General features: G+C 43.7%; 1 protein-coding gene across 1 annotated transcript in view; it reads right to left on the bottom strand.

Moving 5' to 3' along the window:
* Positions 1 to 3,383: 3,383 nt before the first annotated feature.
* SDC3 (syndecan 3) overlaps positions 3,384 to 27,766 on the bottom strand; it is a 98,709-nt gene continuing 74,326 nt past the window's right edge. Inside the window, exons 2-5 of the mRNA XM_060691533.2 lie at positions 23,376 to 23,502; positions 19,133 to 19,695; positions 8,635 to 8,899; positions 3,384 to 5,153 (exon numbers count right to left, since the gene is read on the bottom strand). Of these exons, the coding sequence (XP_060547516.2) occupies positions 4,987 to 5,153; positions 8,635 to 8,899; positions 19,133 to 19,695; positions 23,376 to 23,502 (1,122 nt within the window). The 3' untranslated portion in view covers positions 3,384 to 4,986. The remainder of the gene's footprint in view (positions 5,154 to 8,634; positions 8,900 to 19,132; positions 19,696 to 23,375; positions 23,503 to 27,766) is intronic.

Genomic DNA, 27,766 nt, shown 5'->3' with positions numbered 1-27,766 from the left:
TATTCAACTTCTCAAGTTCAAACCCTTTTGGTTACAATTCTTTAAGAGGCACCACTAATTCCATCTCCCACCACTGAGTCAGGCAATAACAAGACTCCAACAGATTTCTGTTTTCTTTAGAATAACCACATTTATCCTTTTATCTCTGGAGGGGGAATATAAACCTAACTTTTTCTTCTGTTTTTCCTTCCCTTTCTCCCTGTTGATTTACCTTCCTTCCTGGTGAGACTAAAGCCATTAAATCAAACCTGTCCATTCTCCCTCTCAACTGTTATGACTAAAGAGTGGGGGATTTTCTGTTCACTGTTAAAGAAAGGCTCATAAAATCTCCTTCAAAACCTCTAGAGGCAATTTCCCATGTCCTGACATCAAACAATTCTTAAAATGGAGCCTATATCTTCTTGATATCTATAGCTGCAATTCTTTGCATATTTTCCGTGGAATAAATCTCTCTCAACCCACTGGAACAAACTAAAATAAAAGTCTCTTGAATCGACTGAAATCTTTATTAGAGTGCCATAAACGGATTCAGACTTATTTGCCGAGTCATTTAAATCAGGGGTCTCCAACCTTGGCAACTTTAAGACTTGTGGACTTCAACTCCCAGAATTCTCAAGGCAGCAAAGCTGGCTGAGGAACTCTGAGAGTTGAAGTCCACAAGTCTTAAAGTTGCCAAGGTTGGAGACCCCTGGTTTAAATCATCGTTTGCTGAACAATCCAAATGACTGCTAAACTTAGCAACATTTTCAGGACTCAGGAGATCTCCCACTCTGTACACAAGATCTGGTATAGAGAGATGTGGGGTTTAGAGTGGGATGAGACACAGCAACAGCAAGCCAATCAGTATTGTGGCTTAAAAAACTGGACTAGGAACAGGGAGAACCAGCTTCTAGTTCTTCCTTCAACATCCAACCAGATGGATCACTTGGGGCCAACAACTTTCTCCCAAGTCCTAGAGAGGTCAAAAAACATATTTCTACCAACCTGCACTGCACCGATAGAAAATGGTCCATAACCTTCAATGGGATTGTCCCTCAGTGGATTAATATGGGCTGAGAATAAAAATACGCATATGCCCTCACCAACTTTAAGTTTGAACATACAATATACATGGAGAGAGAGACACACACACACACACACACACACACACACACGTGTGTAATTTCAACATTTTCCTTTTTACCTGTTTTGTTTTTGGGGTTTTTTTAATTCAACAAATTTAAGTCTCTCTCAAGTCAGGCTCCCTCCTGATGACTGTTCTGAATTTGACAATCATTCAGAAACCAGTCTTCCCATCTGTTCTTCTTCTCAGATGTTTTTTGGACCGGATTCCTCACACAATAAACCATTTTTTTTGCTGCAGCAGCAGCAGCAGCCCAGGTTCGAATCCAAGTAAGGGTAAGGCTGGCTGATGAGAGCTAAGAAGCTTGAAATAGATCTATACCAGTCTCCCTTTATTTCTTTATCAGTAAAATATATTTGGTATATATATATATATATGCATATTCTTTCTAGCCAGGTTTTACCTACGTAAGCTAAGATGTTCTACAGCCCTGGTTCTGTGAAATCTCATTCACAAGTTTCTGGGCTTTTTGTTTCTTGCTGACAAACAGCAACTCTGTGCTGCTCTTTGGGAGAGCACAACATATATATATATGGTGAGAGAGTTCACTGGGTGCCATCTTGCACAATGAACCCATCAGGTCCATAAAATTTAGTTCAAACATCCACCCACTCAGACATGCCCAATAATAATTGCATGAAGGAGAGATGAGGGATGAAGGTATTGTTTCTACTCCGTCTGTTGGACCTTGCCCTCTGTACATGAAAGGAAACCTCTGTAACAAATTCATTTTCACTTGGCTCATTTGGCCTACCCCAGTGATGGCGAACCTTTTCGGCACCGAGTGCCCAAACTGGAACGTGCGCACAAGGGCGCTGAAGCACCGGAAACCCAAAGACCAGCTGGCCGGTGTGCACATGCATGCACTGGAAACCAGAAAAACAGCTGGCGATGGCGCACGTGTCCACAGAGAGGACTCTGCGTGCCACCTCTGGCACGCATGCCGTAGGGTCGCCATCCCTGGCCTATCCGATCAACTGAAAGTCTTGATTTTTCAGACTCTTCTAACCCACATGTTGGGAGACCTTGAGGGCAAATCGACATGTAGATGCTGAATGTAGATGTAGAAGGAATGCATTTTTATCTGTTTTCCCATTCAAATGATTGTAATATTATGTGATAGATAGGATTTTAACCAACCATTGGTGTTTTGATTTCTTTCATTTTGTTTTGAACAGCTAATTCTTTTTTTCTTCCCTCAAGTTTAGGAATGTTAATAAGTTACAGGTCGTCCTCCACTTACAACAGTTCGTTTAGTGACTTTTCAAAGTTACAACTGGGAAAAGGGACTTAGGATCGTTTTTCACACTAACAACCATGGTAGCATCCTCGGGGGGGTCACACGATCAAACTTCAGATGCTTGGCAACTGACATGTACTTATACCGGCTGCAGTGTCCCCCCAGGGTCATGGAATCCCCTTCTGCAACCTTCTGACAAGCAAAGGCCATGGGGAAGCCAGATTCACTTAACAACCAGGTCACTAACTTAATAACCACAGTGATTCAGTTCACAACGTTGGCAAGAAAAGTCGTAAAATGGGGCAAAACTACCTTAACAACTGTCATTTAGCAACAGAAATCTGGGGCTCAATTGTGGTCGTAAATCAAGGACTAACCTGTACTTTCCAAAAGTCTGAACATGCTGTATCTGTAAAAAGGTTTGGATACGTCAAATCTGAACTGTTATTTTTTTTCCTTTTTAAGTGATTCTGATATATTACTAGAAGGAGACATCAAAGCATAACTTAATGAAATTTGTGAGCTCTCCAACTTTTGTAGCAATGAAGAGGCAGTATTGGACAATATGATTCTGAATGCTCCAGGTTTAACAGGAAGTTTAAAAACGAACCTGTAACAATTTGAATAAACACCATACAATACTATTACTTTGACATAATAGAAAAGTACTAAGTTTTCACAATGTTTAGTGTTTTTTTAAATATTTTTTCATTCTTTTTTTCTTTTGTGCTGTTTAATTTTTTTTTAAAGATATATATAATTTACTCAAAAAGGCTGAAATGAAATGTATTGATTTGGTTCTTAACCATTATTACTTCTATTATTACTAGTACTACTACTATAATTAACTGTATTGGTTTGAAAATTCAATAACAATTGCTATTGTTCAAAAAACAACACTCCCCCTTTTTTTTTTTCCCCTTCCGTGGCTTTGATAAACTTTTAGATGCCGGAATCTGCACCACTGATATTTTTTAAAAACTTTCTCTCCTTTTTTAAAAGCGAAACAGAATTCCCAGCTTTTCTCCATATGTATTTGTCAGGAGCGTGTTAATGTACAACTCTACATCCTTCCTACTTTCTTCTTACAACCATAAATAATATGATCACAGCTTCTGGTCATTGCATTCTACTCAAGGTGCATGTGTACAACATTCAGTTAATGCAACAGGAATTATCAATTACCAAGAGCAACAAGCATCTTGTAACAACATTCTATCACTGACATAATTACAGCACATTTATCATTCATATGTCTTTTTTTCCCCAAACAATTACTACAGATTTGTTATTCTAACTTCACCTTTCAATAGGTTAAAACACTGGTCTTTCCATTGTTTGATTTTATTGCATGGTATCCAACATTCCAATTATCTGGTTCATTTACTGTTTTTATTCTCGTTCTTTGTTCAGACTGGGGTTTATAACGTCCTTATAACTCTTTGGGGTCAGCACGGGTCACCTCTCCTACTTCGTTATGAAATATGAACTTGCCCAACAAACTTGACAGAAACATTTCTTTTGTATGCTTGCTGTTTACTCTACAACTTACTGCTTCAAAAGAATCAGGATTCTCCCCCACTCAAGTTCTCTATATACTTATTTCATTTTTTTTTTAAATCCATCTATTTACAGAGTCCCATGGAATCAAAGAACTAGGCTCACGTCATTCTACTCTTCCCCAATAAACCTCCCACCAGTCCCCCACCAATGAAGAAATGACCACACCATTCATCAAGATGTGTGAAATATGATCTATTTCCTACATGATTTTAGAAGATAGCTTGACTTTCTTTAAAAAAAAAAAATTGGGTATTGCCATCTCCTCCTCATGATCAATATCTTAGAAAAAAATGCTCTTCGGCCTCTTGCCTAGACTTGGAATACTGTGCTAATCAAGGTTTAACGTCACAGTGGATCCCAATAAATCTGGGCACAAGCTTTGGTTGGAAACCAAGGCAAGCTTAGGCTGGGTTTGCAAACGGGAAAGGTAGCATCTGAGGTCTTTTGGCTGTTGAACAGGGATGAGATGAAGGGAGAAAGGAAGCAAGACACGAGTGTTAAGGAGTGCCCCCTGAAGACCAGGTGATATCTTCAAAGAAGCAATCCAAGGGTCAACTCCAGCACAGTTGCTCAGTCGGAAGAGGCGATGGCTCGTGAGCAGCCCGGTCGATCAAATATTGCATCTTCTAGCACGTGACGTTAAACCCTCGTCTTGAAGAGTATCAGAAAGTATTGACAACCAAAAGTGTCCACTTAATTTTTAAAAAAGATCAGTGCTCTAGTCCTGAGTTAGGTATGAGTCCAGGACTTCCTGTTAATTCCAGAAGATCTTCCAGGAGAACAGCCGAAAAGGTCTACCTCTTGGGTCCCCCACATCGGCACTCCTTTCAGGATCTCCTGTGCTACTATGTGAGTCAGCTCTGTTGCCTTGTAAAAATGTGCAACCCTTTTTAAAATGGTTGGTTTCTTCAAACTTTCAGGTTAAACTTGATGAGACTCGATTAGAAAGAGACGGGTTGAATTAGAGATGGGTTTGTGTTGTTGTTGTTGTTGTTGTTGTTTTAAAAAAAGGACAGCATTGAGACCGAAAAAGAGATAGCGAGGCACTCAAGGTTCCAGTCTATGCATAAAATTCCTCCTGCTTGTCAGGTTTTTGGTATGTGACACTTGCCTGCTTGGGCTCTTCCAGCGTGTAGCTTCCTTCGTCTTTCTTCTTCATCCGGTAGATCAAGAGCATCACCAGGAAAGCTGCGAAGAGGGCCCCAACGACCCCTCCCACAATCACAGCTGCAAAGGGACGACAGAGGAAAGTTAGCGAGATTTGTATCTGCTTACCTTTTGTATAAAAACATTTTTTAAAAAAATAATAATAATAATTTTAATAATAGTAAAAGCCTGAGGAAGTAGGGAGGAATGGGCAGGTGAAGGGAGGGAGGGAGGGAGGGATGGACAGGTGGGTGGGTGGATGGATGGATATCAGGAGGGTCTACAGAGGAAGAAAAAAATAATTGAATATTAAAAGCTTGAGGAAGCAGGGAGGAATGGGTGGATGGATGGATGGATGGGTGGGTGGGTGGGTGGGTGGGTGGACAGGTGGGTGGATGGATGGACAGGTGGATGGATGGATGGATGGACGGATGGATGGATGGATGGATGGATGGATATCAGGAATGTCTACAGAGGAAGAAAAAACAATTGAATATTAAAAGCCTAAGGAAATAGAGGAGAATGGGCAAGTAGGTGGATGGATGGATGGATGGATGGATGGATGGATGGTGGATGGGTGTGTGGGTGTGTGGGTGGATAGGTGTGTGGGTGTGTGAGTGGAAAGATAGATGGACAGATGGATATCAGGAATGTCTACAGAGGTAGAAAAAAATAACTGAATATTAAAAGCCTGAGGAAGTAGGGAAGAATGAGCAAGTAGGTAGATGGATGGATGGATGGATGGATGGATGGATGGATGGATGGATGGAACAATGGATGGACAGACAGATGGATATCAGGAATGTCTACAGAGGAAGAAAACATAACTGAATATTAAAAGCCTGAGGAAGTAGGGAAGAATGGGGAAGTAGGTGGATGGATGGATGAATGGATGGACGGACAGGTGGACAGGTGGACAGATGGACAGATGGATATCAGGAATGTCTACAGAGGTAGAAAAAAATAATTGAATATTAAAAGCCTGAGGAAGTAGGGAAGAATAGGCAAGTAGGTGGATGGATGGATGGACGGATGGACGGATGGACGGATGGACGGATGGATATCAGGAATGTCTACAGAGGAAGAAAAAAATAATTGAATATTAAAAGCCTGAGGAAGTAGGGAAGAATAGGCAAGTAGGTGGATGGACGGATGGACGGATGGACGGATGGACAGATGGACAGATGGACAGATGGATATCAGGAATGTCTACAGAGGAAGAAAAAAATAATTGAATATTAAAAGCCTGAGGAAGTAGGGAAGAATGAGCAGGTAGATGGATGGATGGACGGACAGGTGGCTGGATGGAGCGTCTACAGAGGAAGAAGCAAAATAGTCAAGAGTGTGGCTGCAACTGCACTACTGAAGCCTCATCTCCTTTTTAACATGTTGCATGCATAGAAATGGAGTGAATCTTTGATTGTATGGCTGTGCACACATCTTGACTTTTTTTTACCATCCTACTCCCAACCGCAGCTACCTCTGATGTATTATATATTTCACAGGTTCTAAAGAAGGGGTTTCATGCTCCCAAAACTGTTAGCTTTATGTTTCAAAACATGAAGCTTTGAAAAACTGGTTTTCTCCCAAGGGACTGGATCAGAGCATTGGATAGCCAGTGCTGTAAGGATAGCCAGTTATGAGAATGATTGTGGTTGGCTTTGGATGTATATAAGAACATAAGCAGGGGGGCTCTGCTGGATTGGACCCCTGACGCATTCTAGTCTAGCAGCCTTTTGAAAGTTGAAATTTGGAATTTATTTCTATTTATTTATGGTCAGTGACCAGAGAAGTCGCTGCAACAATAAAAACAGCGCATAAAAGCAGGCTCAGATACAATAAGAGCAAGGTGCTGCACAATAAATCAAGCATAGCAGGGGGAGAACTGTAAGGAAACTCTGTTTTAAAAACCAGCAGGAGAAAAACAAAAGGGAAAAGGCCATAAAAAAAAAAAAGGACTGTGTAAAGTTTGGTTTAGAAGGCCGTTTGGAGAGCAAGACTCTGAATCAAATCTAGCTTTTGAAACGAATCACATATCATCACATCGCTGAACTGAATGCCTCAAAACTGATCATGAATCGATTTGATGTGAGATATTTATGCTGAACATTATGCACACGTAGGGAAATTACAAAGAAATGCTTTGAGTTAGGGGAAGTTGAAAACGGAAAGTGAATGTGGATTTTTACAGTCTATTTTTTTTAAAAAAAAAAAACCACTAGAAAGTTAGGTAATGATGGCTCACAAATAGAGCACGTTTAGGTATATGAACTTTTCTCTTTAACTGTTATGTTTCTCCTTCCAGTTTCTAAGTGTCTTTTTTAACATTTATTGAGATTAAAGGGATGGGAAGTGGTTATCAAAATTCTAGCCATGGAACCAGGGGTGAAATTCAGCAGCTTCTGACAGGTTCTGGAGAACCGGTAGTGGAAATTTTGAGCAGTTCGCAGAACCGGCAAATACCACCTCTGGCTGGCCTCAGAGTGGGGAGGGAATGGAGATTTTGCGGCATCCTTCCCCTCCATGCCCACCAACCCATGCCCACAGAACCGGTAGTTAAAAAAAATTGAATTCACCACTGCATGGAACTATTTCCTGTTAAGAACCATTGTATACCCACATGTGTTAGGCTGGAGACTTTTTCTCTCTTTGTGAGGCAGCCACAGATAAGAGGAGCTCAATCTATTTTCCAAAACATCAGAAGGTAGGAAAAGAAGCAATGGATGGAAACTAATCAAGGAGAGAAGCAACCATAGAACTAAGGAGAAATTTCCTGACAGTGAGAACAAGAAACCAATGAAAGGGTTTGCTTTCAGAAGTTGTGGGTGCTGCATCACTGGAGACACTGGACACTGGACAGACATTTGTGTGAAATGGTATCGGGTCTTCTGCTTCAGCAGGGGGCTGGACTAGAAGACCTCCAAGGTCCCTTCCAACTCTGTTATTCTGTGTATTCTTTCTAACAGCCTTCCAGTGATCCAGCGACGTGGTGAGTCTTTTCATAGATAATGGAGAAGCTTGTACTCTCTGTTGTAGCTCTCCATACAATGTCTCTTGAATCTTGATCGGTCTGGCAACTAAGCAATGTAATACAGTAAATTTCTCAAGACAACATTTTGCTTTTAGACAGGGGTCAGCAACCCGCAGCTCTGGAGCTGCATGTGGCTCTTTCATCCCTCTGCTGTGGCTCCTTGTCGCCGATCAGCTCCACAATTGATAGGGCTTTCAGTCAGGATAGGTGGAGGAAAAAGGACGCCATGCTAGGAGGAAACTCTATGGTGGGGGAACCGGACTTCTGGTCAGCAGAGGAAAAAGGACACCGTGCTAGGAGGAGACTCTATGGTGGGGGAACCAGACTTCCGGTCGGTTCCAGAATTGAACAGGGGGGCTTCCGGTTAGGACCTTTGTGGCTCTTTGAGTGTTTAAGGTTGCCGACCCCTGCTTTTAGCACTCTGGAAAGCCGCATCATGCACTCTGATGCAAGGAAACCAAAGACTCTCATTTCATTCCCTCTTTCACACATGCCTTTGGAGCCAGATTGGCAATCTGTAATACATCTTACCTATGAGCACTTCTTTCCTTTCCAATATGTTTTTCTGGGGGAGTTGTGCTGCTGAATTTCCAGACTCTATTGTATTGTCCAGGAGCCCTGGTTCCATTTTCTTTTTCAACCCTGGCCCAGTTGCAGGGGTGACCAGAGGCACCACTTCATTGCCAAGCTCGGTCGGAGCGACCTCTTCCTCCTCGTGGATTTCGAAGTCCCCACTGATGGGAACTTCAAATTCATTCATTGTAACTGTTGAAAGGGTCGTTTCCATGGGTTCCGCCTGGAAGAGAAAGAAAAGAAAATATAGAAAGGAAGGAAAATGAAATAATGCATGTCTCTCCAGCACTCAGCCAGGTTGATGAGCAAGGTGTTACCTGCCCACAACCTGGATTAGCCTGAGATATAGGATGACAGACATAGATGACCCGCAGCTTAAAAGCTGGAATGGATTGCCCACCGAGCAATCCATCGGGAATGGATTCATCTCGGTGAATTGATCCATCTCGGTGGGCAATCCTCTGGAATGGATTGCCCACCGAGCTCAGGAGAGCCCCCGACCTCCTTTCCTTCCGTCACGAGCTGAAGACATGGCTCTTCCGTCAACTCAACTGATCCATTGGGTGTACACTGTTATAATTTTAAACTGTTTTAATGGGGTGTTGATTTTAATTTTATTTCGTTGTGATTTGTATTGGAAATTGTCATTTTGTAAGCCGCCTTGAGTCCCTCGGGAGAAAGGCGGCATATACTGTAAATCGCAATAATAAATAAATAAATAAATAAATAAATAAATAAATAAATAAATAAATAAATAAATAAATAAATAAATAAATGGACCTGTCTAGAGCAGGGGTCTCCAACCTTGGCAACTTTAAGAGTTGTGGACTTCAGCTCCCAGAATTCCCAGAAGCTTTGCTGGCTGAGGAATTCTGGGAGTTGAAGTCCACAACTCTTAAAGTTGCCAAGGTTGGAGACCCCCTGCTCTAGAGCATCCAGGAGTAGGTGGAACAAATGTTTCAACCCCAGGCTGTTTCACCTCTTTTGTGGATGAAAAAGAAGCGTTGACCCATCTCCCCTTAAAATCTCAAAATGAGCATTGACTGTTAAGCATTCATCATTTTCATAGGAAGCTATGGGAAGGGGGAAAAAGAGGTGAAATAAAAAAAAATGTTTGTATCCAAGAAAAAAAAACAAGATATTCCTCCTTCTGCCATGAGCCTAAATGATCTTTAATTTGGCTATTCTTCTCCTCTCCTTCGTCCTTTCTCCCTCCCTCCCTCCCTCTTTCTCTCCCCCCCTCTCTCTCCCTCCTCCCCTCCTCTCTCTCCTGAGCTCTGCTGTGTTTAGGGACCAGCCAGGAGGGGGAGTAAGAGATTCATCCTTTTTGAGCTAGACGACCCCCCCACCACCACTTCCCCACCCGTATTTAGTCATGCCTGTCACAAATTGAGTCTTCAAGATGCAAAAAAGCAAAAGAAAAAAAGAATAGTCTCCTGTGAGTTTGTTTGGGAAAACAGGAGGAGGTGGATGCCTAGATCAGCAGATTGAAATGTCCAGTGGATAAGAAGAAGGAATCTGCTTGGATGGCAGCTTTAGGGTAGAAGATATTATACATAAAAGAGCAAATGTGGGCAAACCCTACCTTGAAACACTCAAAGGGAGAGAGCCAGAGTTATTCCAAACTGAGTGTGAACTTCGTGTCCCAAAATTCTCAGCAATGATGGCTACAGAATTTTGGGGAGTTCCAGTTTGCACATCTGGAATATGCTCAATTTGGAGGTGACTGATGTAAAGGAATGAGATGAATCAAAACATGAATAGGTAATATAACAATGTCTTTTCATAATGATGCAAAATGGTTTATTCTGTCTCTGTGTTCCTGGTACCAGCCTGGGCAACCTTTGTACTGCCCAAAATGAATGAATGAATAGAATGAATGAATGAGAGAAAGAAAGAAGGAAGGAAGGAAAGGAAGGAAAGAAGGAAAGAAAGAAAGAAAAAAGAAAGAAAGAGAAAGAAAGAAAGAAAGAAAGAAAGAAAGAAAGAAAGAAAGAAAGAAAGAAAGACAGAAAGACAGACAACAAGGAAGAGAAAGCTTTTAAAAGAGGGTGCTAAATGAATGTTTAAATGCACAAATTTCTCAGGTACATTGATGAAAAAGGAGGAAAACTCCTCTGGAATCACAGCCAGCCATATATGAAAGCCAGGATGATAGAAATAATAATATGATAATAATAGGTCCTTAAAGATAAAGGTAAAGGTAAAGGTTCCCCTCGCACATATGTGCTAGTCGTTCCCGACTTTAGGGGGCGGTGCTCATCTCCGTTTCAAAACAGAAGAGCCAGCGCTGTCCGAAGACGTCTCCGTGGTCATGTGGCCGGTCATGACTCAACACCAAAGGCGCACGGAACGCTGTTCCCTTCCCACCAAAGGTGGTCCCTATTTTTCTACTTGCATTTTTTACGTGCTTTCGAACTGCTAGGTTGGCAGAAGCTGGGACAAGTAACGGGAGCTCACCCCATTATGCGCCACTAGGGATTCGAACCACTGAACTGCCAGCCTTTCAATCGACAAGCTCAGCATCTTAGCCACTGAGCCACCGCGTCCCTTATAATAGGTCCTTAGGGAGGACAAAATAAGTGGACAACAATGCCGTTTCCAATCTAAATATCTGGCTAACTTTGAAACCAGCCAAAATCAGAAAAAAAGGGGGCATTAGAAGAATTCCTGTAGGGCATCCACGAAGAGGCACTGAAGCTAGTACACCATGAAGGTTTACCGAATACCAAAGAGACCGAACTGATCTATAACAAACAGCAAATGAAGAAAAGAAGAGGAGAAGCCAAGTGCAGGGAAGCTGAAGAAAAGAGACACAGGGGTTAATTCTGGCTGCAAGAGACCAAGCCTTATGAACAAATCCATAGAAAGTCAGAACTGAGAAGATAGGAACAGATAGCAAAAATGCCATCTATGCAAAGAAATTGAAGAAACAGTGAACTGCCTAGTTAGCGGCTGCAAGAAGATCCCGCAGACAGATTACGAACAATGGCATAAAAATATGGCATTCTGGGGACTTTAGAATTCAAACAGACAAGGATCTGCCCCCACGACATTCCAGAAATGAGAGAAAAGACTTCGAGGAACAAGTCCAAAGAGTGTCCCAAAGGTGCTTTATCAAAAGGCAGCTGGGTCTTTTTTCCTTGCAAACATTTCGCTTCTCATCCAAGAGGCTTCTTAAGTTCAGTCAGAACGGAAGAGGCTTCTCGGAGGAGAAATGAAACATTTTCAAAGAGAAAAAAAAAAAATCAAGGAAGTCCAGGATGATTGAGACACTCCACAGATATTAAGCCAGAGGGAGTAAACCAGTGGTGGGTTGCCCCTGGTTCAGACCGGTTCTATAGAACCGGTAGTAAGAAAACCGGAGGGATGCTCCGCCCACCAACTCTGACATCCTCAGAACACTTCTCGCATGCGCAGAAGCTTCTGTGCATTCGCAGAAGAGCTCATGTGTGTGCGGTCCCGTTGCAAACCGGTAGTAAAGGTAAGTAGAACCCACCCCTGGAGTAAACCCAGCTCCGATTTATCCTTGGCTTGGCACATGCACTTGGTTGGCATTGCTCTTGGTCCTTGTACTTCATCCTCCACCTCAACCTATTCCCACCTACACACAGCTGGTCCCTGCTTTTTAATACGTTAACAATGGTGAAGAAATGCTACCGTTCCCTTTTCTTCTTTTTTCTATTCTCCAAAGAGACGATAGAGCGGGATCAAATTTCCCAACAACACCTGTCATATTTGCAACCACCAGACTGTTTAAAAAGGATGCCGTATATGGCTGTGATTGAAACAATTCATTCAGGGATGTGCCACGTCGATTGGCCGATGTGATTTGTTTTTCCCCTCCTCTTTGTCTTCCTCTTAGAAAATGTCGTAGCCACAATGTGTAATCGATTCAGGAATTGATTCTCCCATAAGGAAAGGCAACGATAGCCTCCTTGGAGGAACTCTGGAGCTGACATCAGGGCTCCTTGAAGGGCTGCGAGATTGGCTAACTAAAGTTTTGGGTAATACACTTTCCGAGCTAAAAGTTCAGCATCTCTGTTCTACAGTGGTGGGTTTCAAAAAATTTTACTACCAGTTCCGTGGGTGTGGCTTGGTGGGCATGGCTTGGTGGGCGTGGCAGGAGAAGGATACTGTAAAATCTCCATTCCCTCCCCACTCTAGGGGAAGGTTACTGCAAAATCCCCATTTCCTCCTGATCAGCTGGGACTCAGGAAGCAGAGAATAGATGGGGGCGGGGCCAGTCAGAATTTTTACTACCGGTTCTCCGAACTATTCAAAATTTCCGCTACCGGTTCTCCAGAACTGGTCAGAACCTCCTGAAACCCACCTCTGCTCTTCTATTGATACAAGGGTCTTAGAAGTGTTTCATCTCAATGGCTGGGTCTGGAAGCCCCCACTTTCATTTCCCACAATGTTCTTCATGTGGATCACACAGAGGAATCTACATTTTATTTTATTTTTTTCTCATTCATAAAGGAGAATATTTGTAGCTTAGCTTTGAAATAAGGGGTCTACTTGGTCCTCTCTGAGCTCGGCAGTTTTCTTGCAAGTGTTTTCATTGCCCAAAGTATGTAACACAGAGGTGGGTTTTGCATAATTTTACTACTGGTTCGCCGTGCACCAAAAATGTGATTGTGCGTTCCTCCTGCGCATGTGCACGGCCTTCCGTGCATGCGCTTTGCACAAGCGCGCAGCTTGCACTCATGCACACAGCTTAGAAAACATGGCTAAATAGGATGGCATAGCACCGAGGCGGGTAGGCGGCCCCACCCGCAAGTCGCCATTACAGGTTCACGCGAACCGGACCGAACCGGCTGAATACCACCATTGATGTAACATCTTCAGTACTAGTCTAACACTGATCATGTTAGCTTATTTGAGTAATGAAACATCTGCAAGAAAACTACCAAGCTCAGCGAGCACCAGGGACCCTTTATTCTCCTCATTGTTTTCGCTTGCTTCAAGTAGGACCACCTTCAGATATCTGAGATTGCCCTCAACAGAATGGACTGGAGGATCCAAAGATAAATAGGTTGCTATATCATCTGAAATAACAGCTGAAGTGAACTCGAACCTGGGTCTTCACAGTTCTGGGCTAATGCCTTCGTTAAGCGTTTCACCAACATTCCCCATTGAATCACAATGACCTAATAGATCTTGATAAATGTATCAACACAGCATTTCATTTAGGCACCTCTTGGTTTCCCAAACTTTAGCAGTATGAAATCTAGATCTGTTCGCAGCTTATTTTTTTTTTAAAAAAAAAAATTCGTGTCATTCCTTTTGAAGCGATACAGTTCATTCAATTGTTTTATATTTAAATTCCTGTTCTAAGTTGCCATGGAGACCACACACAAAGGAATAAGACATTGAAGTATTATCTATTCACGTAAATAACTAAATTTTTAGTCAGGTTAATTACAGGTTTCACTGATGGGGCTCCTGGTCGCTCAGCTTTTTGTGTGTGTGTTTATGTGTGTGTGTGGTTGTAGACAATAGCAGAAGTGGGATTTCTACAATTAGTTTAATCAATTTTAAAAGTCTGTTTTCTAGTAGGAAGGTAACTTAGGTATCTTTAGATGCATAATTCAATTCTATATTATGTTTCCTCTCCATGCTAATGAGTGGTGCATTTTACAGGCTCACAGAGGAAACACAAGTGATTAAATACCAGGGATCTAATTCAAAGCATTCCCAAAGATCTCTCTTTGAGAACATCTAGTGAGGATGAGCTAATTATTCTCACGGTGTTGGTTCCTCTGCTGACATGATTTTTTTAATGATTTTCTTGACATCCAAATGGAATCTGCCTTCCTGTGAACGTGATAACGTGATGACTCACTGCCTCTGCTTACTGTTTTCCAGGTGCGGCCCTGGTAGAGAGGAGCCGCCTGTCAAGCTGTGAGGCCCAGGGCTTGCCATATTGGGGCGGGAAGGAGCATGAGTGAAGGGGAGGTGTCGGGAACACCATAGTCCGTGGAGCACCGATGACGGGGGGTGCCAGGACGGCTGCAGCAGCAATGAAGGAGGCCTTACTATGATCGGCTCGGCTTGGCAGCCGCAGCAGCCGCAGTGGAGCTCAGCTGAGAGGCGCAGAGGCGTGGCCAAGCGAGGAATGCACCGAGCAGCTGTTCCAGCCCGACAATCAGCTGGGCCAGAGCTTTGGTGCATGATAAGCACCAGGGCGAGGCCAGTGCAGAGGAGACGTGGCTTGCCTATTTAAGGGCACTGGGAGATCAACACTTGCTTCAAACAGACTTTACGAACTGCTGTTTTGCTGCTGAATGAACTCACCGCATGCCAGAGTCTGGCTGAATAAACCCAGTTTGAATTCAAGCGTGTGGTGTTTTTCCTACCGGTGTCAGTCCGGAGCTTGGACCCTTCAGAGCTTATTTTGTTTCTGGCAGTCTGGCTCAGTAAAACAACAACAACAACAACAACAACAACAACAAGTCTTCACCTTCTCCTTCATAACTTCTTTTGTAAATTCCAAAGGTGCTTTTCCAAAAGGCAACCGGACTTTCTTGGTTGTTGGGGGGGGGGGTTGCTTGAAAACCTTTTGCTTCTCATCCAAGGAGTTTCTTCGGTTCTCATCCTTCTTGGATGAGGAGCAAAACGTTTTCAAGGAAAAAACGAAGAAAATCCAGATGCTTTTTGGAAAAGCACCTTTGGGGCAACCATGTCCTGGATGACTGAGAATCTCCATAGACATTTTTTTGTAAATCATTCTCACAATCTTCCCACGGATACCATCTTCCTTTTTTTTTTTTTAATTTGATTTATATGCCGCTCTTCTCCGGAGACTCAGGAAGGCTTACAATGCGCTAAGCAATAGCCTTCATTCTTTTGTATATTTATACAAAGTCAGCTTATTGCCCCCACAAACTGGGTCCTCATTTTACCTACCTTAGAAAGGATGGAAGGCTGAGTCAACCTTGAGCCTTGGAGAGATTCGAACCTGCAGTAATTGCAGGCAGCTGGTCTTAATAACAGGGTGCTTTAGATCACTGTACTACCAAGGCTCTTTAAAACAAAACCATCATCCCCTCAAGGTCCAGGCCTCTGGGTATTCTTGCGGCCATTTCTTGGTATTCCTTCCACTTTTCCCTAAACGTTTCTTAACATGTGGTGCTTAGATCTAGGCATAATACTCAACCCAATGAAGAACACTGACACACACAAACCTGATTTGGAAACTATCCCTCTGCATTTGACTGATTTAGCAAACGCGTCACACCGTTGACTCACATTTCACTTGTGATTAGTTTCCAGTTCCTTTTCACAAACGCTATTACAAATCGGCAAAATCAAGTGTAACCGCTGCAACCAATTCTACATGAGACAAACATCATGTCAATGACACTGGATTTTAGTATAGATTTTAGTTGTTATTTATTATTTTATACTAGAATTCTTAATTAAAAACTAGGATCCGCGAACACCAGCTGGCAGTCAAATGCCACGATCCCAAATCCTTCATCCCTACCCACACCAGCATCAAACAGTACCAGTTCAATTGGAGCAACACAAAAATCATTGGCCATACTACCACCCACCACGCTCATCGAAGCCTGGCACTCCACAAGCAATTCCATCAACAACAGACACATTGACTTAAAACCAGCCTACGAACCTCTCAGAACAGTGGTGGGATTCCAAAAAATTTGCTACCAGTTCTGTGGGTGTGGCTTGGTGGGCATGGTGTGGCTTGGTGGGCGTGGCTTGGTGGGCATGGCAAGTAAAATCTCCATTCCCACCCCACTCTAGGGGAAGGTTACTGCAAAATCCCCATTTCCTCCCAATCAGCTGGGACTCGGGAGGCAGAGAATAGATGGTGGCGGGGCCAGTCAGAGGTGGTATTTACCCAGGGGTGAAATCCAGCAGGTTCTGACAGGTTCTGGAGAACCGGTAGCGGAAATTTTGAGTAGCTCGGAGAACCGGCAAATACCACTTCTGGCTGGCCCCAGAGTGGGGAGGGAATGGGGATTTTGCAGTATCCTTCCCCTGGAGTGGGGTGGGAATGGAGATTTTGCAGTATCCTTCCCCTGCCATGCCCACCAACCCACACCACACCACACCAAGCCACGCCCACAGAACTGGTAGTAAAAATATTTGGATTTCACTACTGTATTTACCGGTTCTCCGCTACCAGTTCTCCAGAACTGGTCAGAACCTGCCTCAGAATCCAAATCAACTGCATAGCCAACCAGACACAGCACCAACCCTCAACCAACTCACACAATCCCCAGACACAAGCAGTTCACTTCCCAATTACTTTGACCTTATATAATCTCCTTATCAAAACACCCATCACAAGACTCACTGATGACTCACAACTGACCCATTACAAGACCCCCCCACTTATCACGCCCACACCTGAAGCCCTTATAAACAGAACACTGATACTGACATCCCCTAAACTCCACTGAAGATGTTACCTAGCCTGGTAACAAAACATCTGGAAACCAAGCAACCCATAAGCTTAGAGAACGAACCTTTACCCTCACACTATTACTACACCCAGCTTGTACCTCTCATTCTGTACTATTGCAACTTATGTCTTTCTCCTAAGTGAAGAACTTTACATCCAACTCTGCTAAATTTCAAGCTGTTACTTTCAGCCCACGTCTCAAATCATCCATCTGAATTTTATTTCTCTCTTCTAGGGTAGTAGTAGTACTGTAGTAGCAATCCCACCCGGTGGGATGTCATCTGGAAAAACTGATAAATCATTCCCTCAACTTCTTCATTCAAGCCATCTGAGGAAATGCTGAAACTATTGGAAATTAGGAGCAAACGCTGTAGCCTTCCTTTAGGACTTTACTCTCGCTACAGGTAGTCCTCGACTTATGGCCATTTATGTTGTTAAGTGAGACATGGGTTAAGTCAGTTTTGCCCCCATTTTATGATCTTTCTAGCCACAGTTGTTAAGTGAACCACTGCAGTTGTTAAGTTAGTAACACGGTTGTTAAGCGAATTTGGCTTCCCCATTGACTTTGCTTGTCAGAAGGTTGCCAACAAATGATCACATGACCCCAGGACACTGCAACCATCATAAATATGAGCAGCTGCCAAGCATCTGAATTTGGATCACATGATCACGAGGATGCTGCAAGGGTCTAAGTGTGAAAAATGGTCACAAGCTACTTTGTAACTTTGAACGGTCGCTAAATGAACTTTGTAAGTTGAGGACTACCTGTCATTATTTTTCCCTTCTTTGCATATACAGACTCCACCCCAAATAATTTTTTTTTCAAAGGAACAGCTAAACACTGAAGAAACAAAGAAATGATGAACATTTGCGCTGAAATGGCTCTGCCAGTGTTAACAGCTATTGCTTCAAAACCAATTGGGCCCAACAGTATTGAACTGTTCCTAAACAAAGGAAAACAGGAAGGCAGGAAAATGGAAAATGGAAAAAAGGGAGGAAACTAATGATTGGCTGACAATTGATTGATTGATTAATTGATTGACAAATAGGCAGAAAGACCAGAAGGACTGTTATCGTGAGCTTATACCTTATCACTAAGTATTGTATCTTATGCTTTATGATGAAAGTATTTTTACGGTGTCTATGATCATGATTTATCACGTATTGCTCATATGTACCGGAGACAAATTCCTTGTGTGTCCAATCACACTTGGCCAATAAAGTATTCTATTCTATTCTATTCTATTCTATTCTATTCTATTCTATTCTATTCTATTCTATTCTATTCTATTCTATTCTATTCTATTCTATATTTCTATTTCCTCTTCTCTTCTCTATTCTCTTCTCTCTTCTATTTTCTATTCTATTCTATTTTCTATTCTATTCTATACTTCTATTCTCTATTGCCGTGATGGCGAACCTATGGCACGCGTGCCACAGGTGGCACACCGAGCCATATCAGTGGGCACACAAGCTCAGCTCCAGCACACATGCGTGCGCTGGCCAGCTAATTTTCAGGCCTTCTGGACCCACCAGAAGTTGGGAAACAGGCTGTTTCTGGCCTCCGGAGGGCTCCCAGGGGGTAGGGAAGGCCGTTTTCACCCTCCCCAGGCTCCTAGAAAGCCTCTGGAGCCTGGGGAGGGCGAAAAACGGGCCTACCGGGCCCACAATGCCATCACGTGCCAAAAGTGGGGGGAGCACGGGGTGGTTGTGCACGGGGGGTGGGCGCATAGAATTATGGGTGTGGGCACGTGTGCACGCAACCCCCCGCACTCCCCCCACTTTTGGCACGCGATGGAAAAAAGGTTAGCCATCATTGCTCTATTGTATCCTATCTTATCCGTTAGACCTGAAAGACTATGGCTTAGCAAGGATGGGGAACTACGGCCCTTTCATGATTGGGAGTTGAAGTCCACAAGTCATAAGCCATAGTTCCCCACCTCTGGTTTAGTGCATGCAGAAGCCACCACGCTGAGAGAAACCGCCTGTCTTTAAACTCCTTCCTAGCTTCAGGTCTACCTGAGCAGCATCCGTCGGTGTTGCTGTGGGAGGCTGGGGCACTGTGGTAACATCTGGTTCCTGCGAAGTGCTGAGTTGGGCCGTATCTCTGACCTTTGTCTCACTGGTCGTCCCGAGGGGAGAAGCTGGAATTTCCGTTCTGGCTACAGTCGCCGTCGTCGGGGTTTCGAGCATCATCGACTGTGTCACGGCAACAATTGTGATCACAGGCAGCACGTCCCTCAGGGCAGCAGTTGTTGCTCTAGAGGTAACCGTTGTGGTGGAGGCTGTGGTAGCCATGCTAGAAGCCGTCGTAGTCGCAGTCGCGACATCGCGGGCTGCAGGGGTTGCAGTAACACCTACTGCTTTCCAGATGGTGACTGCTGGTGTTTCTGAAATCCTGGGAATGTAAAGACCGTTGGTAGCTGAATCGGAAATAACCTCCTCAGTAGGGAGCGGTGCCAAAGGGGTGGCAACTGGTTGCACAGATGTGACAGGCAACACAGCGGAGGTGGTAGCGAGGAGGATGGGTGAATCCGTGGTGAGCCGCACAACCGTCTTGGATCCGGGGTCCTGCTTGAAATCTGCAAGAGAGAACAGGGACTTCATCTAGAAAATAACAACACGGGGAGTCCTCGGCTTACGACAATTACAACGGAGCCCAACGTTTCTGTTGTTAAGTGAGACACTTGTTAAAGTGAATGTTGCCCCATTTTGTGACTTTTCTTGCCACCATTGTTGAATGAATCACTGCAGTTGCTAAGTTAGTAATCTGGTTGTTAAATGAATCTGGTTTCCACCCCATTGAATTTGCTTGTCAGAAGGTCGCAAAATATGTTTAAGAGCCTCGGTGGCGCAGTGGTTAGAGTGCTGTACTGCAGGCCGCTTCTGCTGACTATCGGCTGCCTGCAATTTGGCAGTTCAAATCTCACCAGGCTCAAGGTTGACTCAGCCTTCCATCCTTCCGAGGTGGGTAAAATGAGGACCCAGATTGTTAGGGGCAATATGCTAACTCTGTAAAACCGCTTAAAGAGGGATGTAAAGTACTATAAAGCGGTATATAAATCTAAGTGCTATTGCTATTGCTATTTATGTGACCTTGGGACACAGCAGCACTCATAAAGATGAACCAGTTGCCAAGCATCTGAATTTTGATCACAAGAATCATGGGGATGCTGGAAAGGTCATAACTGTGAAAAATGGTCATAAGTCCCATTTTTCAATGCCGTTGTAACTTTGAACGGTCACTAAATGAATTGTTGTAAGTTGAAGACTACTTTTACTCTACATTACCCTAAGGCAGGAAATGACCAGGAAATGCAGGTAGTCCTTGATTTATAACCGCAATTGAGCTCAACATTTCTGTTCCTAAGCAAGATGGTTGTTAAATGAGTTTTGCCCCATTTTACAACCTTTCTCGCCGTTGTTGTTAAGCGAATCATTGCAGTTGTTAAGTTAGTGACACAGTTGTAAAGTGAATCTGGCTTCCCCTGTTGATTTTGCTTGTCAGAAGGTCGCAAATGGTGATCGCATCATCCCGGGATGGTGCAACCGTCATAAATATGAACCGTCATAAATATGCAAAGCATCCAAATTTTGATCACATGATTATGGGGATGCTGTAATGGACCTAAGTGTGAAAAACGGTCACAAGTCATTTTCTTCAGTGCTGTTGTATCTTTGAACGGTCACTAAATGAATGGTTGTAAATTGAGACAATTTGCAGTAGATTATTCAAGCTGATTAATATTATTAGTTATGCAGAGTGGTGCGGTGGCCTAGAGGTGGAGCTCTCACCTCACAATCAGTAGGCAGTGAGTTCGATCCTAGATAGAGGCAGATATTTCTCTCTCTCTGGGCACAATGAGAATATATCTGCTGAACAAAACTCTGTATTGGCAACAGGAAAGGCATCCGGCCATTAAATGCTCTGCTAGCTCCATTCAGTTGCCCAGACTCCACCCCACAAGGGATTATGGGGTCATTAAATGATTATGATTAATATTATTACTTATAACAACCGCAAGTGAAACAAGATACAACAAAGAGCTATCTTATAATATGAATTGGGAAAACTGTAGTCCTCCAGATTTTATTAAGCCATAGTTTTCCCCCATAGCCCACACAGAATGCCTAAGAGTGACGGGTGCTGGCAGTTGTAGTTTAGAAGAATCTGGAAGTATGCCAGTTTTCTGTTAGATATACTGGAAAGCACACTCCTAATCTGCAAGAGGTCTGCTCTTCATTCCTATCTGATGGCGCCCAAGTTCGCTTTTCGTTTTGCTTCCACTGAAAAACTCCATCTCTTCGAAATAATTAAAGTCAATGAATGAATGAAAACAATGCACTGTGAACTGAATGAAAATTAAACTATGGATATTAGCTGGCAAATCAGAGCATGGCAACTGCTCCAATTTGGTTTTTAATGGGCATCCCTGCTATTTTAGTCAGAATTAAATACCTGCTTTGATTTTTTTTTCCATGTTTTTTTGCAACCAGAGCTGAATAACAGCACTGCGATTATCTCCATGCTTCCTCGGAAGTCATTCTTTTCCATTCCGTGGAATTTACCACTTGTTAATCTTTAAGAGATTTATACTCTTGCAACACTCTTTCCCCCCCCTCCCCTTTAAAAAATGCAAATCTCCATGAATCCTAAGGCATCATTCAACGTTCCTTTAACCGGTTGAATTCGGTCTGCAGTAACAGCATGGAGGATGAGAATTTCGAAGGACTTTTGTGGGTGATAGGAACTCCACTCTACAATATTTGGACCCAAACAGTGGTGGGATTCAGCCAGTTCGGGCCGGTTCAGGCGAACCGGTAGTTAAATTGCTAGCTGGCCTCGCCCCACCCCACCCCACCCCTTCCAGGAATCTCCACTCGCCCCATTTTGGCTCCTTGGTAAGTGCAGGGAGGCTACTAGGCCCAAAATGGGGCACGGGGCAATGGGGTGTGCCCCCCGCCACGGCCCACTTTTGCTCCCAGGAGGCTGCAGGGAGGCTTACTAGGCTCAAAACTGGGCTGGGGGGGTGCAGCACAGGCCTCCCCCCCCCCGTGGCCCGTTTTTGCTCCCTGGGGTGTGCAGGAGGCCAAGTGCTGCCTGTCACACCCCCTGGCCACGCCCACCATGGCTACACCCACCCAGCCAGTCTTTAGGGCAGAGAACCGATTGTTAAATTATTTGAAGCCGACCACTGGACCCAAAGAATGCAAAGATGTATCAGATCCAGCATCAACGCATTTCTCCGGGATCTTCAATGGACACAGCCAGGATTTCAGCTCATTGTTGTGGAATTCAAACAGTAAAAGGGGTCAGTTAAGCTTCAACGCTCTGCTCCTTCACTGGTCAATAAAAGCAGGACTGTTGGCCCTATCTCAGTATGTTTCAGGGAGCACAAAAATTGGGGAAGGGGCTTTCCACAGGTTGCCTCTTTACACGTATTGTGTCAAAATTCACACTCAGATTTCCCAAAAGCTAGCTTCCTCTGAAATAGGTGTTTCCGTTTTAAAAACGCTTAGCATTTCTTGAGAACTTTTTCCAGTGAGGCAATGGGGGGGTGACCAGAATCGGTTGATTGTTGTGAGGGAACACATGGTGCTCTGGGATATGTGTGCGTGTGAGAGAGAGGGTGGGGTGGAGCAAGGGAGGGGGAGAGAGAGAAAAAGAGAGGGGAAAAGGGAGGGAGGGATGGGGAGAGAGAGAAAAGGAGAGGGAAAAAGGGAGCGAGGGAGGGGGAGAGAGAGAAAAGGAGAGGAAAAAAGGGAGGGAGGGGAAAGAGAGAAAATGAGGGAAAAGGGGACAAGGGACAAGGGATGGATGGGGAGAGAGAGAGAGAGAGAGAGAGAGAGAGGAATCTGTCCATACTGATCTCTGAAAGATTGAGCACACCGTGAAAGATAAGGTACTGGTAGCTTTACAGACTGCATTAAACCATGGTATGAACTAGGTTTGCCCATTGCATGAACCATGAGCAGTTAGCTGACTTCACACCACATCCAAAAAAGAACAATCAGAGAGAAAGCCCATTGTTGGCTTAGCATAATATGTGAATCACATCCACCCCTCATCCACCCCAAAGAAAGTGCCAGGAAATCCAGTCCCCTTTAGAACTTTCCTGAAACTTTCTTCTCCTATTAAAAAAATCCAAAGACGACTTCTGCCTTCCCGTCTATTCCATTAATCGGACAATCAAAGCCACAATTGGCGTGACATATTCCTTCCTGGCATGACGTATTCTTTCCATTTCGGTCCCATACTCACATCCAGAGCCAGATCCCGAATAGAAGTCCTCCATTTCCTCTAGTTCTTCATCTTCAAAGGAGTCATCGTCCCCCGAGCCCTCCATGTCAATCGGCCGCTCAAAATTTTCATTCCGCCACTGTTGAGCCTAGAGGATCAAAAGGGCCGACAAACAAACATATTATTCCCACGGATCCGATAGCAGAAACTTTCTATAGAGCAACCTAAATTCGTTTGAAGCCTACATGAAGAGCCACCATGGGTTACAGATCACTTGTCCAGGACTGTATTACTTTTTCTCCCGGGAACCGAAGATCCTTTCTCTTGCCTTCCTCTCTACTTACTAGACTGCAAAGCTCATAAATCCCAGGCAGCACAATTTTCTTGGGCAATGAAGGGTAATTACCTTCAGTGCGAATTTCATCAAATCAACGAATACTGTTCACCAAAGTCAAGCATTTTGTAAAAGATGGCTCGTCTTGGTGTCATTTATTATATATTTTCCCCAGAAGAAAAAGGGATAAAAATAGATGGAAAACACACTAGAACTCGTAGTTGTTCATTCAAGGTTCATTCACACTTAGGCAAGAAAAACCAAAAGTACACATCTAGACTGGGTGAAACCAGGCTTAATAGCAGGAACTGTGAGAGGGATCTTGGAGTCTTGGTGGACAACCAATTAAATATGAGCCAACAGTGTGCGGTGGCAGCCAAAGAAGCAAATACAATCCTAAATTGCATTAACAGAGGGATACAATCAAGATCAAATGAGGTACTATTACCACTCTATAAAGCCTTAGTAAGACCACACCTAGAGTACTGCATCCAGTTTTGGTCACCATACTATAAAAAAGATGTTGAGACTCTAGAAAGAGTGCAGAGAAGAGCAACCAAGATGATTAAGGGACTGGAGGCTAAAACATACGATGAACGGTTGCAGCAACTGGGCATGAAGAAAGGACCAGTGGAGACATGGTTGCAGTGTTCTAATATTTGAGGGGCTGCCACAGAGAGGAGGGGGCTCAAGCTATTTTCCAAAGCACCTGAAGGCCAGACAAGGAATAATGGATGGAAATTGACCAAGGAGAGATTCAACCTGGAAATGAGGAGAAATTTTCTCACAGTGAGAGCAATCAACCAATGGAACAGCTTTGCCTTCAGAAGTTGTGGGAGCTTCAGCACTGGAAGCTTTCCAGACGAGACTGGACTGCCATCGGTCAGAAATGGTGTAAGGTCTATTTGGGCAGGAGGTTGGACTAGATGACCTACAAGGTCCATTCCAACTCTGTTAATCTGTATGTGTATCTGCTAAGGTGTGGTGGCTATTTTTCTGTTTTTAGAACTCTGCTGAAAACATTTCTTTTTTAAAAAAAAGCTCATAAGAAAACTGGAAAGTATGTTATAATTAACTTAGCTGGTTTAATGGTGCAGAACTATTTATTACAATATTTCTCAACATTGGCGACTTTAAAAATCTGTGGACTTCAGTTCCCAGAATTCCCCAGCCAGCAATTCTGGCAGTTGTAGTTCACACACCTTAAAATGGCAAAATTTGAGAAACATTGATTTATAAACCGCTTTGATGGAATTTCAAGCTCCTGCAGATTTGCATTAGCAGAACGTACTTTTGTCCTTACAAAGCACCACATTTTAGTCAATCTCTCCCTCATCCAATGCCACATATTTTAGTATCAGTAGTGGGTTGTTTTTTTTTTTTTTTTTTTTCTTGGAAGACAATCCAAGAATCAAGGAAGAGAAACAGCAACTTATGTGCATTTATAAATGAAGCTATGTAGTTCTTTGGTGGAAAAGTTCGACAACAGCAGAAATGCTACAAGCAATTTTTGCAAGCTTAGCAGAAAAAAAAAAAACTCTCTGGAATCTGCACTATGGAAGCCAGTCCTTAACAGAAATCAAACGAATTCTGCAAGCATCTCCAGCTGAAGGTGGTTGCATCAACAGCTGCCTTGCATAAACCCCTGTGCTGTAATAGTTAAGGTGGTTATTGGAACTGGGAAGACTCTCCTTCTCCATTTACCGTCAGTCATAAAAGCTCACTAGATCAGGGGTCCCCAAATCCCTGGGGCGGGGCCTGGCACTGGTCTACACTCCTCCAGAAACTGTTGTGGTCCACCAGCGGCCAGAGCTGGCAGCATATTCAGACAGTGAGGAGGTTGGGGAGGAACATGGGCCAGTCCTGGAGTCTGGGGAAGGCTCTGACGAGGGCTCTGTCTCGGAGGCAGAGAGGGGGCCAGGGCCAGATGCCAGTTATCAGCTGTCTTCAGAGTCAGACATCAGTGAGGCAGACGAACAGCTGGAGCCTGTTCCCAGTGGGTGCATGCGCAGAGTTGCCAGACGAAGGGAACAGCTAAAGAACAAGGGTCGACTTGGGAGTAAGGCCACAGGTGGAGGATGAATGGCCCTTCCAGAGGGAATCAAAGAGGAGCAAAAGGGGAGTGGAGTTTGCAGGAGGCAATTAGTTCATTCCTGCATTCTTGCCAAGTATTGCGGCGTCTGAAAGATATCGGCCTGGCCACTAAAGGTCGGTAATTGTGAACCAACTTGAAAGACCGTGGGAGAGGAAAGACTTTGCTGGAGAGGAATTCACTGTAAATTAAATAAAAGGGGTTTATCGGGGCGAAAACTCGACTTCGTGCTGCTGGGGAAGCCTAGATCAAAACAGAAGCCAGGCCATGCAAGGGAACAAAGCCCCATCCACGCATGCATGAAACCCAGGCAGTGCACGAAACCACGCCCTCTCCCTGTCCATAGAAAAACTGCCCTCCATGGAACCAGTCCCTGGCACCCAAAAAATTGGGGTGCCACTCAGTGGTGGGTTTCAAAATTTTTTACTACCGGTTCTGTGGGTGTGGCTGGTGGGTGTGGCTTGGTGGGCATGGCAGGGGAAGAATACTGTAAAATCTCTATTCCCTTCCCAATCCAGGGGGAGGTTACTGCAAAATCCCCATTTCTTCCCGATCAGCTGGGACTTGGGAGGCAGAGAATAGATGGGGGCGGGGCCAGTCAGAATTTTTGCTACCGGTTCTCCGAACTACTCAAAATTTCTGCTACCGGTTCTCCAGAACGGGTCAGAACCTGCTGAAACCCACCTCTGGTGCCACTATACTAGATGACCATGGGCCAGACATATCTCTCTTTTATGCACTTTTTATTAAAGGTATTTTTTTAAAAAAAAGAAAATACAAACTAATACAAAGTAAGAAAAAAGAAAGAAAGAGAAAGCTAAAAGTGCAAGAAAGGAGGAGGGAATTAAAAGCAAAATAGAAAAAGAAAGAAAAAAGATACAAAGAAATCCCCATGGTCACATGATCAAACCTTGGACGCTTGGCAACTGACTCGTATTTATGACAGTTGCAGTAGTCCTGGAAGCATTTTGTGACCTTCTGACAAGCAAAGTCAATGGGGAAGCCAGATTCACTTAACAACCATGTTACTAATTTAACAACAGCAGTTATTCACTTAACAATTGCGGCAATGAAAGTCCTAAAAAAGGGGCAAAATTCACTTAACAACTTGCTTAGCAACAAAAACTTTGGGCTCAATTGTGGCTGGAAGTTTTGAGTTCCTACAGGAAAGGCTCAAATAAATAGGCAAACGCAGGTTGCTGGTACATTTAACCTAGCGCTACCTGTTCTGACTGGCAGCATATATTTAGGTAACCTTCCCAAATGTTGAACCTATAAATAGCAATAGAATTTAGACTTATATGCCGCCCAATAGCACTCTCTGGGAGGTTTGCAATGTACATATTATCCCCAACAATCTGGATCCTCATTTTACTGACCTCAGAAGGATGGAAGTCTGAGTCAACCCTGAGCCCCATCAGGGTCGAACTCTGGGCTGTGGTCCCAGAGTTTGCCTGCAATACTGCACTTCAACCACTGTGCTACCAGGCTTCTGTGTTTCAAACTATGTCCCATCAGTGTTGAATATTTCTGATGCTCATTGGGGCAGGCAGAAACCAGAGACACAAATATTTGGAGACCACTGCGTTGTTGAAGGTTACTTGGTCCATATGGAAAAGTTAGGCATAAGTGATGAAAACTGCAAAAAAAGGGTTGAAAATGCACAAGCAGGAAATACATTCCTAAACTGACAAAATTTAGGGAGTCACCCACCACCATTTACGTGCTGATGTATTGCATCGTTGGTATCTCGCATTTCAAAGCTGGGACTCATTTACCAGCAAACGTACCTGTAATTTTACTAAGCCGCAACAGCCAATGAACCGTGGAATTGGGTCTCTGCCTTTATCCCTATTTGAACTTAAATGGCATTGGGATTTTGCCACTAAATGATTCAAAGGGAAAATGAAAAGTCCACCAGTGCCAAGAAGTCGGTCCAATGTCCGGTCATCCTTCTTCTAACAATCTCACCTGGCCATCAACCAG

This window comes from Pantherophis guttatus, chromosome 10 (genome assembly GCF_059756535.1).
Source record: "Pantherophis guttatus breed Tessera chromosome 10, ASM5975653v1, whole genome shotgun sequence".
Classification (NCBI taxonomy): Eukaryota; Metazoa; Chordata; class Lepidosauria; order Squamata; family Colubridae; genus Pantherophis; species Pantherophis guttatus.
This window is presented reverse-complemented; position numbering and strand designations above follow the sequence as displayed.